We start from the raw sequence: 14063 nt of genomic DNA on the forward strand, positions 1-14063 counted from the left end.
AGAGAGAGAGAGAGAGAGAGAGAGAGAGAGAGAGAGAGAGAGAGAGATGGGCGAGCGAATTCTACATTAAAAATTGAAATTCTTTTTGTATCGGTATTTTTATCGTGAGCATTAACCATGATGGAAGAGGGGATGATGTGTACTTGGCGAAAATATCTCCACATATGACACTATTGGAATTATTATTAATTCAATTATGGGTCTCTAGACCAACATCAGCTAAGAGAACACGACGGAAGGTTTACATGGTTTCTTTAAAAAACGATTTAACGTACTTGGCGAAAATACCTCCACATATGACACTATTTGAATAATTATTATTAATTCAATTATGGGTGTCTAGACCAACGGTATACAATTTCTATTATACCGACGCAACACAAAGTCATTGTTTTGATGTCATAAAACACTAACAGAAAAGGACTCGTCTGAATAACAAATGTTTCTTAAATGTACACACAAGTGCCGCTGGCTCGGTGATTTTCAGTAATATTTCTTCAAAGTATTAATGAAATCACGGTGCAACGCTAAAGGCGGAAAAAAAGCGACCAAAACATTATTGTGTCGTTAAAGAATGATGTAACATACTGAAAAAAAAAGAAGAAAATAAACGGTAAGTGTGGAACGATACACCGTGCGTCATTTCCTTGATGGAATTAATTGCTTTACGCGATGACTGCGACTAAAAACGAACGCCACTTCAAAGAACAAATATAACCGAATCTATGACTAACGATAATGCTTCTACCTGTCTGTGTGCAATAAGAATGTATATTTAAGCAGCCAGATGTTTGTAATCCATGTTAACTTAACGTCGTTACAAAGTGAAAGAAGTGCTGCTCCTTTTGCTTGCGTCTATTAACTGTTCGTTTTCTATTTAATTTAACTAATTCGATACTTTGTGTTTGAAATTAATTTATCCAATCTTATCGTATGATGGAATATGATCTTCAACGTCACATATAATTTAATTCATATATTTTGTAATCTTTAGAAAATGAACAGACCAGGGCTGAGCATCAAGACAGTCAAACTAGTGATGCCATTTGTTTGTGTGCTCGCCGTGCTCTGAATACCGTGGTCGTAATACTGTATTTTTGATCGTGTTTATTAACTGTGTTCCATATTTAATTTAACTAAAAAATTAAAGAAAATTCATTGCTTCATGTTTGAAATTAACTTGGTGAATCTTGTACGATAAAATATAATCTTGAAGGTAACCTATCATTTTATTCATACATATTATAATCTCTAAAAAGTGCTAACCAAATATACAGATCAGAACTAGGCTCAGTTTAAGTACAGACCATTAAATATTATTTTGCAAATGTATCATGTAGTACATGTGCTGTTTTTCTCTTCTTCGTCGATGTAGGGTGATGTAAAATTTATAATGCAACCTATACGGAGGTAAAAAGTATCGTAGCGATGTTTCGATTTCGAGAAAATTCTGAAAATTTACAAGTTATTATACGTGTCTATCAGGTTATTATTTCCAGCTCCTGTTTGTGGTGGTGTTTGTAAACATTGATGACGGTAGTTTTCCGTCAATGTTATCTTCTATCTTCTATCTAATCACAACCGTTTACATCAGCTAAGAGAACACGACGGAATGTTTACATGGTTTCTCTAAAAAACGATTTAACGGATTACCTTCTACATACGATTTTTATTTGTTCTTGTGTACCGATATCACTCTATACATTATGATTGCTACATATATGAAATATTTATTATATATACCGCATGCTCTAGAAAATTTGCAGTATCAACCGAAATGTAGAACTTTGTTTATTATATACAAGATCCAAAACGTAGAATAAATTCATTTTTTGTTCCAAGCTTTATTTTCCGATGGAATCATGCATATTGCAAATTTTTAACGTCAGGTTGTAACAGTTTTAACAATTCGATAATAGATTAAGTAGAAAATTACTAAAGTGGGCGATAAACGCGTTACCGGTAAGAAGAGGTGTCGGACAGACTCTTTTCCTTAAATAAAGACACACGGAAATTAAATGCCAGAACGACGTCAATGGTATGATGAATACGTGCATACATATGCAATACGCACTAACTTGTTGTCGCTTTAAGCAAACGGGGGCTCTAAAATGTCGACAAACGATCCCCTGCAAACGTGACCCCCCACAGGAAAAAAACAATTTATGAAGCTTGTCTTTAATTTATGTCACCGTCGATGGACGCGATAGCAACACGTGATCATCTTTCTTTCGCCAATAATACTGATAAACGAGTGACTGGTTAACAAACTGTAGCATTCGACTGGTTACATACAAATTTTGTTTAGGTTTCGATGAAAAATCACTTTTGCTTAAAAATTAAAAGAGATAACATTTTCCTAAATTAATTACTGCAAGTATGAAATCACCCTTGAATAACTTAGGAAGCTTAACGTCTGTAATTATATAAAAAGGTCTATTTATATAGTTTTTACATAATCGTAATTATACACTTTTTTTTTTTAAATCAAAACAATTGGTTTTCTAGTGTTGTGTGAGTATAACATATATGTATAAACAATAAAAAGTCGATAATTGGACTGAAATGGCTCTAAAAATCCCTACAAGTGTCGAGGCAACCAATCCAATACAAGGAAGCCCCACTTAGTACTTAAAACGATTAGACGAAACAAATATTCTGTTAAACAGGAACATTTCAATCGAATACCCCGAATTATTATTGAATTATCATTACTGTAAATATAATACATTTTTAATACGATTGAAGAGACTCAAAAGAAAATTGTTATTGAATAATTATTAACATATATACGTACCTATATCTATATATTATAAAATACATGTATACATATATATACAATAATAACCAGTAATAATTCTCTCTTCAGGCTCCTCAATAAAATAAAACATTTTATCATTTAATCATCATATAAAATAATTATATGGACCTCTATTATAAAGTGATATTAAAATTACAAATAAGATATATCAAAAGAAAATGTCCAATACTAAACTTGTCCTACAAATCTTGTAAATGAGATACTTTATTTTTCAACATTTGCATTATTTCGTAAATAAAATTATTTGTTTTATAAATAAATAAAATCTAATTTTATTTATGCTCCACTTATACAATAAACCTGACCGAATAGAAAGTAACTGATAAAATTGAGTAGATATCTGTATATAGTCAAGTGCTTGCGGACTTGTTTATAAACAAAGAAATGATCCTTCAAGTATCAGCAGATAAAATAAATAACAAATGTTTGACAATGTTTGCAGCGTATCACGTAAACAGAACTCTCGTTAATACAGATACAGACCTGTAGATAAAAAAAGCAAGTCATATAATACTAATAGATTTGATATGTTAAAATTAATATGAATGAAATACTTTTCAGTTATCTGTTTGTCGAGTGGAAGTTTTATTGAGGATAAAGATCGTCTCATTGTAATCTGATGTAAACACTTCTACCGTCGTGTGACTTTCATGTCACGTTTTCAACCTCATTAGAGAACGTAACAATTTTAAGTATGATTTTAACGTTCATTTGTTATAAACTAATTTTAAGACTCAATAAATGAATTTGTAATTTGAATACTCGCATATCTTTATGTTACATATACTGCAAGTGCTATCTCCAAAATAAAACGTTAATTATAGAGTTCATTTCAGGTATAATTAATATTTTTTTTAACTACAACACTTACGTATTTTTATTACCACCTAGTCTCTAATCACAATCTTTGAAATACAAATTCATTAAATTAAGATTTCGAATTTCTGATAATTTTGTTTCAAAGTGAACAATGATTCATTATTGTTTCAACAATGTCACTATTAATTTATTAAAAGTCCATTCATAATTTCATGTATAAATGTTTCTAATAAAAAGACAATATTTGTCATCATCTAAGTGTTGATAATTATTGTACTCTTTTGCATTGTATTGATTAACCTTTTGTGTCGTTCAATGACAATTATCTTTAAAATACAAATTTGTATAAAAATTACAAACATTACAAAGCATTAACCAGTTCGCACACGAGGGTTCATTATTTATCAAAATATCATACCATGGAACAACTCTTCAGGTCTCGACTCGATAAATGCACAAGTGGAATCCTTGCTACCATTTGTGTTTGTAAACAGTGGAATCAGCAAACGGTAAAACGAAGGTCGTTCTAAAAATATTCGACGATACACGCGTCTCTATGTATCTAATTAACGACTGTTTACCATAAATAGTTTCGTGAGACAAACGTGAGTGCAGTTATCTGGAATGCTTGGGAAAACAAACGTATTTTTCCACTTTGTTTTGCATCGACGGCGAACTTATTCTTCGCTAAGAACCGATGTCAGTTTTTGCTACGTGTTTGGGTACAGAATCCACGTCATACTATGTATTTCATTTCGACTACTGAAAAAAACCATTCGAGATTTACGAAAGGATACTTCCAACTCGTGCTATTCTATTTTACTGCCTGTTCGAGTAACCGGTATGTCTTTATGCGAGGTCAGTTTTTTAATAGTCTACTGTTGTCCCGGAGATCATTGGACCCAAAGATGAGCAAAATTTTATTGGAATAACAGATGACGAATAAAACTAACATATAGCAATTTATTTACCACGAACAGTTCAATTTACATTGATTTATCGTCAAATATTTAATTCTATTAAGTTGTCCCAAAAGTTTCTTTCGCTTTATTAATAAGTAATACACGCACAATATTTTATGTTTTATGTTACATTACTGAATTGTGCACGATTCAGTTTGCTCCATTACTGTTACAACATCAATATCTATGAAATTAGATTGTCTATTTATATAAACACGACCATATAAAATAATTGAGTGCAACTCGCGAAAGAAACTTTCGGGACAACCTAATATTTGAGAAACATATTCGTTTCTATTAAATAATAGCTTCAAAAATAGTTTAATTTATTATTTAGTATGTAAATCATTTTGGTGATTAAAACTTTCTATTTACCTGTTAACTGCGTCTAGTTTTATTCTAATTTTATAAAACTTTTGCATAGTTACATACATACATACGTATTTCAACAAACGTTACGCAAATTTGAACAACATGTGCTTCATAAATATGCGCGTAAACATTCGTTAACCCTCGAACTACGAACGCGCGATGCACGTATTTACTACGAACCACAGGGTAAAAGCGCACCCAATCCATAGTACATGAAACGTTACAATCGGATATCTACGCTAATCGTCTTTTTATACATGCGTTATAGAAATATAAATTTCGTGTTAGTACAGTTACATGCATATATCTGAGGTTATGTTTGGTCTAATTTTTGATTCAAAGAACCTCACCAATCCTTTAAAATTACATAAAAATCTTATAAATATGAATGATAAGAATATGTATATAAAACGATTATCAAAATAGTTTGTTTGCATGTACTGCAAGAATTGCTCTATCTTACTCAATATCTCTCTCTTTCTCTGTTTCTAAAAATGTTATGAATATGAATGATAAGAATATATGAAAACATTATAAAAAATTGTTTTTTTGCACGTACTGCAAGAATTGCTCTATGCCATAGGGAACAGCTGATATCTTAAAAATGTTTGTTTGAAACGTATTGAAAAAATTACCAAATATACAATACTTAAAAACATACTCAGAATATTCTCAAAGTTAAAAGAAAATTAAGAAAATACATGAAGATGAAGGTGAAAAGTTCATGAAGAACTTACAATTAATATTTGGCCTTCTAATGTGGTTTCTTCTATTAACGATAGAGTCCGCGCGTTGAACGCCTAAAGGCGTCCGACGCGTACGCTTAGTAAACCTAATTACTGGATTTCCGCATGCGGCGCGTGTCGAGCGTTTAATTAAATCTCAAGACCGGGAGGGTCAACGCAAATGCGTCAGAGACTTCGCGAGTGAACTAATAAATCTGTCGCAAGGTAATTCTTTTTCACGACGACGACTTTCATACGCAAAGGACTGAATTCACGGTTTCGTTTACGGTTGCAGACTTACTTTCCGTCGGTAGACCGGTTGACACTAACGTGCCCATGCCCGTGCACGTAAATATGGTATCAAATAATTGCAATGAGAGGTCGAACCGGCCAGGTACGTAACAACAGAATAAATTTGGAGCGGCGAGACACATGCGTTAATATAATTAAATAATTAATCTTTCGGGATTTTTAATTAACTCTCCAGATTTTCTAATATCACAAGGGAAATTCGGCAATTAATACACGCCGAAAAATTTGAATTTTTGAAGAAATAAACTGAACACAGTGCCCTTTTCTATTTTGACAAAAATTCCACTTCAGAACAAAATTCCTAGAGAAAAGAAGAAAAATTGTTTGAAAAACGTGATCCTTTGAAAAAATATGTTAAACAAAAGTTGTACATGTCGATGAGATATGAAATTGTTGTCAAATATATTTTTTCTTTAGGAATATTTTTCTCATAAATAATAGCAGTTGTGCCTGTATGTTAAAATAAAAATCCTTTAAAATATTTATAATGCCTGTTATTTAATACGTGTCAACGTCATCGTATAATTTTTAATTGTATTAGAAAATACGGAACTGTATTGTACTATATATAGTACTGTATTAATAATTGATCCATTATTTTCATATTTTACATTTTATTTATAATAACATCGATCACGTTGTTTTGTTATTTTATTGCAAATCTATGAACAAATCAGACAACAAACAAGTTCTCTTCAAGAACAAATTATTTTGAATAAAATATATAAATACTCAAACTGATATTGACTTTTGACATCCGCAAACTTTTTGTCTATATTGCATTATTTAGAAATTTTATTGCGAATATTTCATCACAAACGTAGTAGTTACTTTCCTTTATACGATAATCGAGGAGCTAGCAATTTTTTCATACATATTTGTTGATTGTTGGTTTTTATTTAAATAACCATAAACACAATATTGTAAGTTTTTATTCATTAATTATTTAGCGAAATTAATTTGTACTCTCGAATTATGTTGATTAAAAATATTTTCAAATAAACTTTTGATCGATTATTTTACATTTTATATTTCATGATATTCTGTTCTCCCATTGGTAATAAATTGGTCCTGATTCAGCATGACATTACTGTCTAACATGTTGTTTATGAACCACTCATTTTTATATCTGAATTTCTTGATATATATGTTAATAAATCGTACTTTTATGAAATTTTTTTATCAATTTTTTTATGAAACTTATCAACAGAATCTCATTCTGATTGGAGATTAAGAAACATAAAAATTTCCCAGTAATCGTTCGGCAATCGCGATCGATACATATAGATAATGATTTATTTACTACATTTATTGGATCCAACAGTTATTCGGATAAGCATTCATTCATTCAACGTGAAATATAATTTTATTTTATAACTCAAGTTGCAATTTTTACCGAATGAATAACAGATTTAACACCTTCAATGTAGACAAAAATTTTAAATAAATTTACCTAATGTTTATTTCGTTCCTAAAATTGTAAATTGACAGAGGTATTTAAAAAAAAAAGGGAATAATTTTGCCTACTTTTGTCCAATAGAAGACGTTACAAAAGCAACCGGAATTTCTTTCGAGATCCAATAGAAAGTCAAGGCTAGGAAGTTATAAATATTTTGTTCGTTTTTGCTCGAAACTAGTAATCTTTCTCGCGTCCAATCGAATAACACGAACGTCGCGAGAAAATCAAGGTGCATACTCTTACTACGTAACTGACGACGTCAATCAAGGAGAATGTAGTAATTGCAATAACCGCATAGGCTACGGATCGCCACATTCTTCTAAATATTCTACGCGTTACTCAAAGTCTCGTACTCAACTTGTCCCATTTCGAGCCATTAGTTCGTTTAATAAAGTTAAATGAATCAGCAAAATTATTTTGTAAGTACTACGTCAGTTGTTTGACCCGGAACACTGTTCAGAGAATTATACGTAGGTATGTAGATAAATACTGTTTCTCAACTTGCGGAAATGCATTTTGTTTTTACCTGCACCTCTACTTTTTTAAACCCAGGCATACAAAATAAAAAGAATAAAATTACACGATTCAGTAAATCTATCTTTGAAGTACCACAACATTTAGTCTACCTGAACTACTCTTACAACTGTTAAGTTACAACTGCAGGTAAATACTGTTACGAAAGTAAAAAATTCTTTGACAGTGAAAGCAGAAGTGTATGACGCGCCTATGACCTTCGTCAAATATTAACCATGATGTAACATACAATAAATTATTAATGATCTTCTTCTATTTTTTTAGTCTATTGATAGAAGAAAATTTCTTTAGCAGCGAGAAATAATTTATTTAACTCTTTGGGGCACGGTGGGATTAAAAGCGTCCCACCTTTTTGATGGACCGTAATGCATGGTGGAACATTTTTAATCCCACCTGGAAATTTTGCAATAGCTGCATCTGTATAGGTTTATATTTCGTCTTCTTTACGTAAAGCAGTTGGTAATATATTCATCCAATGTTACAAATGTATGCACGCAAATTTTGGCAACTTTCAACATGCTAATACCGGTTCAACAATTGTTGTAAGCGGAAGGTTTATTGCGATAATATTTCTTTCCTGGTTTTATGTGAAAAATCCTAGAGGTAAGTTAATTTATATAAAAATTAGTTCTATATAAACAAGTGAAGTGCCCCTGTGCTTAAGGCAAAATATGTACTTTAATAAGTACCCTTCATGAACCTATGTGGCACGGTGGGACTATTTGAGTCCCGTCCTCTAACAACAAATTCGATTAAATAATTATTATTTTGTTATTTCATGTTATTATTATTATGTTATTTCTATTTATGTAATTTTATATTATTTTGTTATTATATTTATTCTGTTACATTATGTGATACCTTTATTAATAAAAATATAACAATTTTGTTTGATTTAAAACGCAATAAAATTCCTGTGCAACATGGGTCTATTTTATGACCTGAATTCCTGTGCCGCAAAGAGTTAATGCTATCATTATAAAAGTAAATTCCCCTTTTCCACCAAGAGACTATAAGGGGTTCAAAAATAAAATCAATAATTTATTATTAGTAGAAATTACTTCTACTTTTCCTTCATCGTGCCCTGGCGCAACACTTTCTTTCCTTTTTTTAATTTCGAATCGCAGAGTATGTATGGTCAGGTCGATGCTTCATGTCTAAATCGAGTGTCAAAAGTTATTACGTTGTTTTTTGTTTAAAATTATTTATAGATCGGTTTAATAATACTACCAGCGTCGAGATTCGTGAGCGCTCCACGTGGAATACAAACGTTACGATTATTAATATCAAAATGTTCGGAACGAACTCGCCGATACTAGCCGAGCCCATTTGAAGTCGAACCACGTAACGAACAATTGAATTTTTTTTTTCTGAGGACTGATCGCTTCAATGGATATAAATTACTTCCTGGCCGAGCGTAATCAATTTCACGGTGTAAAAATACGCGATGATAGATGAAAATGATATTCTATTTCGTAAACGCGTACTTTAAAAGCGTTAACGACGTAATTTGTTTTTAATTACCGTGGATTAATGGACATCTTTCTAAGATCGATATTATCGCGTCACTGCATCCTGATACAAGCCTGAGAAATAGCTACAGGCGCGCTGTGACACAGTTTTCAGTGGAACACTTGCCGTCGGCGTTGGTGTTTATGGGACGCAACGTGGGTATACAAAAATATAGAAGTACGTGCACAAATTCACAGATATACAGGGTGTCCCAGCCTTAGTGATACAGCGCTCTAACTCCAAAACTATCGGTCGAATGCAAAATTTCAAATATGGAAATTTCTTCTCGCTGAAACATGAGCCCCACTTTACCATGAAATTTTCATATTTGAAATTTCGCATTCGGCCGATAGTTTTGGAGTTAGAGCGCTGTATCACTAAGGCTGGGACACCCTGTATAAAATATGAAAAATTAAAAGACACGGATCATTTAAAGAATGGTTTATCACATCAGATTTCCGATGAATAGAAAAAATGAATTACTGAGAAAAGTAATTAGGCAGAAACTGAATCGTCAATGAGATGATAAAATATGCAAGTTTTGTCAATATTCAGACGTTCCGATTCTCGTAAACAATATTTATGAACTGTATGAAGGTCGTTCTCAGTTTTTAGTCAATACAAAAGAAAAATGGCTTTGAAACGTTTATGAGGTGAATTCGACTTGCTAAATAATCCGAGCTGATTGATCTTTATTTCAAGTATCAATATTTTTGCCAACACTGTAATAGTGCGAATGGATTCACGGATTAATTTATACTAGAGCTGGTTAAGATGTTTATTATACTCGATATGATATTTATTGTTAGAGATTTTTAAATTCTTCCAATATAATTTTGATAGCTGTGACTTATTATGGCCATAACATTATTTTAAAAGGGATTAAGACATTGTTATTGTGTATTGTTAAACAATTTTAAACTGTTTACTGTACATTCTCCATTATTTTTAATTTAACGTCAATTATTGTTGCTACCCTTTACATTGAACTTTAGAACTACAGTATAAACCTGATAATACATTTTTCTTTCTAAATGAGATTATATTAAGACTATATTCATGAAACGAATAAATAAAACTTCAATGACACGAGTTGTTTGGACATTCAATATAGCAATATATGGTATCCTCTTTCCACGCACCTATCGCGAAAAATAAATTGTACGAGGTGAATGGCTCAACGCGTTTCCTGCTCCAGATACAAGTGATCCTTGAATGTGTCATCGAGTACAGCCTTGAATACATTCATTCATCTGCCTCTGTCGAAGGTCAGACCTGTTCAAATTTCAAAAGGCTCCTTATAAATTTTTTTGTTCAACCAGGTCATCAATGGTAGATGGTAATCAAGTGCAATGACATGTAGATTACATCCATATTACATATAATTAATAATAAGGTCATTGCTCGTAATTGCGTCAAAAGACACGATTTATATGTATGTGACAACTGTTTGCACGGCTTAATGTTTACGTTAACCGATGTATAATTTCTCTACGCGAATGCAAACACGTATTTAGAATGATTTAATTTCAAATTAAATAGATTAATTAATTTAAAAAAAAACTAATACATTTATCGTCTTGATACGACAGAATACTCGTTTTATTCGTATAACTGCAGCTCATTCACTATACAGTGACGTAACAGTTCATCCATATAAAACACTCGATTAACTTCGTTTTAAGATAGGGCAAAAACATGAACGGTTTTACAACGCGAATATACACATATTTTTAAATATGGCGTCTCGTGGGAAAACTGTATTAGCTATAGGCACGTTAATCTTTGAAAAAAAAAAAACCTCGGTTGCTCTGACAAAACAGTCCAACTCGATTTAGTGCAGAAATAGGTAAAATTCCTATTTAAATACAAATACGCTATCAGTTCAGCAGAATTGAAATTGTAAAACGAAATATTCCACCGTGTACCAATAAAAATTTTACTTTTCAATCAAATAAACGTCACTCGTAAATTCCTATGGAATCAATTCTTCTCGCCATCTATTATTCGAATAGAATATTGCCTATCTCTGCGGCCCTCAGAGTTGGATACATTTTCTTTCCAAATACTGATTATAAATTTCAGGTTTATTACAGTTCTTAGTATCATTACGTGTCGAAATCAGAAAATCTGTACCGTAAAGGGTTAAAATCTCGAAGACTCGATTCGTCGAATCTTTAAGGCTCGTTCTCACATCACGCATTCGTAAACCAGCTTTCGTTGACGACTTCGTCTCCATGGATGTCAATTTAACAAAATTCGTAGATGTATTCTAACTTACGAATGAAACGGAAGCTAGTTTACGAATGGCTCTGTAATTTGTATTCGTTATATTTGACCTCTCTTAAGCTGGGAGGACCAAATCACCAGAATCATATCGGACTTGGTGGAATATTTAGTACTTATTTTGTACTAATTTGTACCACCAACCATAATTTTGTACCTCGTGCCGTTTTCAAGAAAATCATAGCGCTGCTAGTTTAACGTTAAGCTAATGGCTGACAATGTTAAAAATTAATATAAATGAAAAAATCAAAGCGGATATATTTAGTACTGAATTTTTACTAATTCATACCACCAAAAGAAATTTGGTACCTGTTACCGTTTACAAGAAAATCGTGGCGCTGCTAGTTTAACGTTAAGCTAATGGCTGACAATGTTAAAAATTAATATAAATGAAAAAATCAAAGCGGATACATTTAGTACTGCATTTTTACTAATTCGTACCACCAAAAGAAACTTGGTACCTGTTACCGTTTTCAAGAAAATCGTAATATTAATATTAAGCTGGCAGCGCCACGATTTTTTCGTAAACGGTAACAGGTACAAAATTGCTTTCGATGGTACAAATTAGTACAAATTCAGCACTAAATGTATCCACTTTAATTTTCTCATTTTTATTGATTTTGACATTTGGTCCTGCTAGCTTAATATTAAGCTTAATATAAGCTAGCAGCGCCACGATTTTTTCGAAAACGGCACGAGGTACAAAATTATTGTTGGTGGTACAAATTAGTAGAAAATAAGTACTAAATATTCCAGAAAGTCCGATATGATTCTGGTGATTTGGTCCTGCTAGTTTAAGAGAGGTTTTAATTTGCTTAACTCTGACCTAGAGCGTAGGGTAGTTTTCGATAGACATACCTTGTTGAAGCGAGCTTGCAGAAGCCGCTCATATTGGTCAGCAGCACGAAGACAGAGCCGCGTGGTGAACGCTTCCATTCGTGCTGGCAGGGGCGCGTGGCAAACACTGCTTGACATTATTCTTCCCTTCGGGCTGACACCGGAATACGCACGCAAGTACGTACAATGTGTACAAATAAAATCGTCACTCCGCTACGCACCAACGTACGCACTTAAATTGCGATTATCTTTTGGACGCGAGCTAACCTCAATCGACGCTTACGAGCTCGACGCGTCGTCTAGGTGTGTCCTCTGATATCCTATTCGACGATAATATCAAACACGGATACAGATCGGATCACTTTCACACGCGTAGAGCTTTTACTGTTACCCCTTTCGTTCAATTGATCCCGCGACCGTTTACAGATGCCACGAATAGATGCTTTCGAATAACGCTGCTTTCACACCATAGAAATCGAAGCCACTTCACGCAGTACGTACGAGCAAAAGTTGCACGCGAGAGTTCTGTAGTCGATAGTCCTTCAATCCATCTTCTTCCACTGTTATTCGATTCGTATCTCCGTACAGCTGCGAAAAACGAGCACTTTGCACGACGACGATGAAATTTCAAATGTTACTTCGTGATTACAGAAGTCGGATTTCGTAGTGAAGAGTCGATAACTTTGAAATGGAAGAAACGAGAAAACGTTGACGAGAACGCACACGCGTTGCGTTGACTGAAATACCCTACAGAGGGTGTCTCGACGTTCTTCGTGATTGGTGGGGATGTTTGTTAATAGATTATTAACAATTTTTCTTCGTTATTGCTTCCGCGCGAACCAATTTTACATGTCGCAGCAAGTTACTCTCTCGACGTCTCAATGTGTACTGGTTAGCAGAGAGAGAGCGCCGTGTAGTTTTATCGTCACGACAATCCCCCCCACCCCAACACACAATTCCGTGTCGACGTCCGATTCTCGTTCTCGATTATGCATGCGTATACAATATCTAAAGCCGGAGGCTCGAGCGGGACTATTATTCGGATCGCAGACCCTTTTCGCAAATAGTGTTAGACGTGAACGGGTCAATTGTCCATTATCAAATCGAACGAAATTAGTAAAAAGCAGATTGAACAAATTTAAATTTGAAAATTTGTATATGTATATTAATATATTATATATATATATAATTTATATATTTATATATAGATAATTTTTACTAATTTTTACTAATATATATATATATGTATGTATATATGTATGTATGTATATATAAGATATTATACATAGTATATACTTACGAATATATATATATTATATATATAATGTATGTATGCATAGTATATTGATATATATGAATATATAATATATATATTCATAAGTATATACTATGTATAATAATATCTTTTAATGAAATTTGCAAAG

General features: G+C 32.6%; 1 protein-coding gene across 2 annotated transcripts in view; it reads right to left on the minus strand.

The window, feature by feature from the left end:
- LOC128881545 (inositol-trisphosphate 3-kinase homolog) overlaps positions 1-13737 on the minus strand; it is a 24533-nt gene extending 10796 nt beyond the window's left edge. Inside the window, exon 1 of one of the 2 annotated variants that reach the window (XM_054132688.1) lies at positions 12661-13737. In XM_054132688.1, coding sequence (XP_053988663.1) covers positions 12661-12692 — 32 coding nt within the window. In that variant the 5' untranslated portion in view covers positions 12693-13737. The remainder of the gene's footprint in view (positions 1-12660) is intronic. The other variant, XM_054132687.1, reaches the window with a different exon arrangement.
- Between the last annotated feature and the right edge of the window lie 326 nt (positions 13738-14063).

The sequence above is a fragment of the Hylaeus volcanicus genome, chromosome 8 (assembly GCF_026283585.1).
Source record: "Hylaeus volcanicus isolate JK05 chromosome 8, UHH_iyHylVolc1.0_haploid, whole genome shotgun sequence".
NCBI lineage: Eukaryota > Metazoa > Arthropoda > Insecta > Hymenoptera > Colletidae > Hylaeus > Hylaeus volcanicus.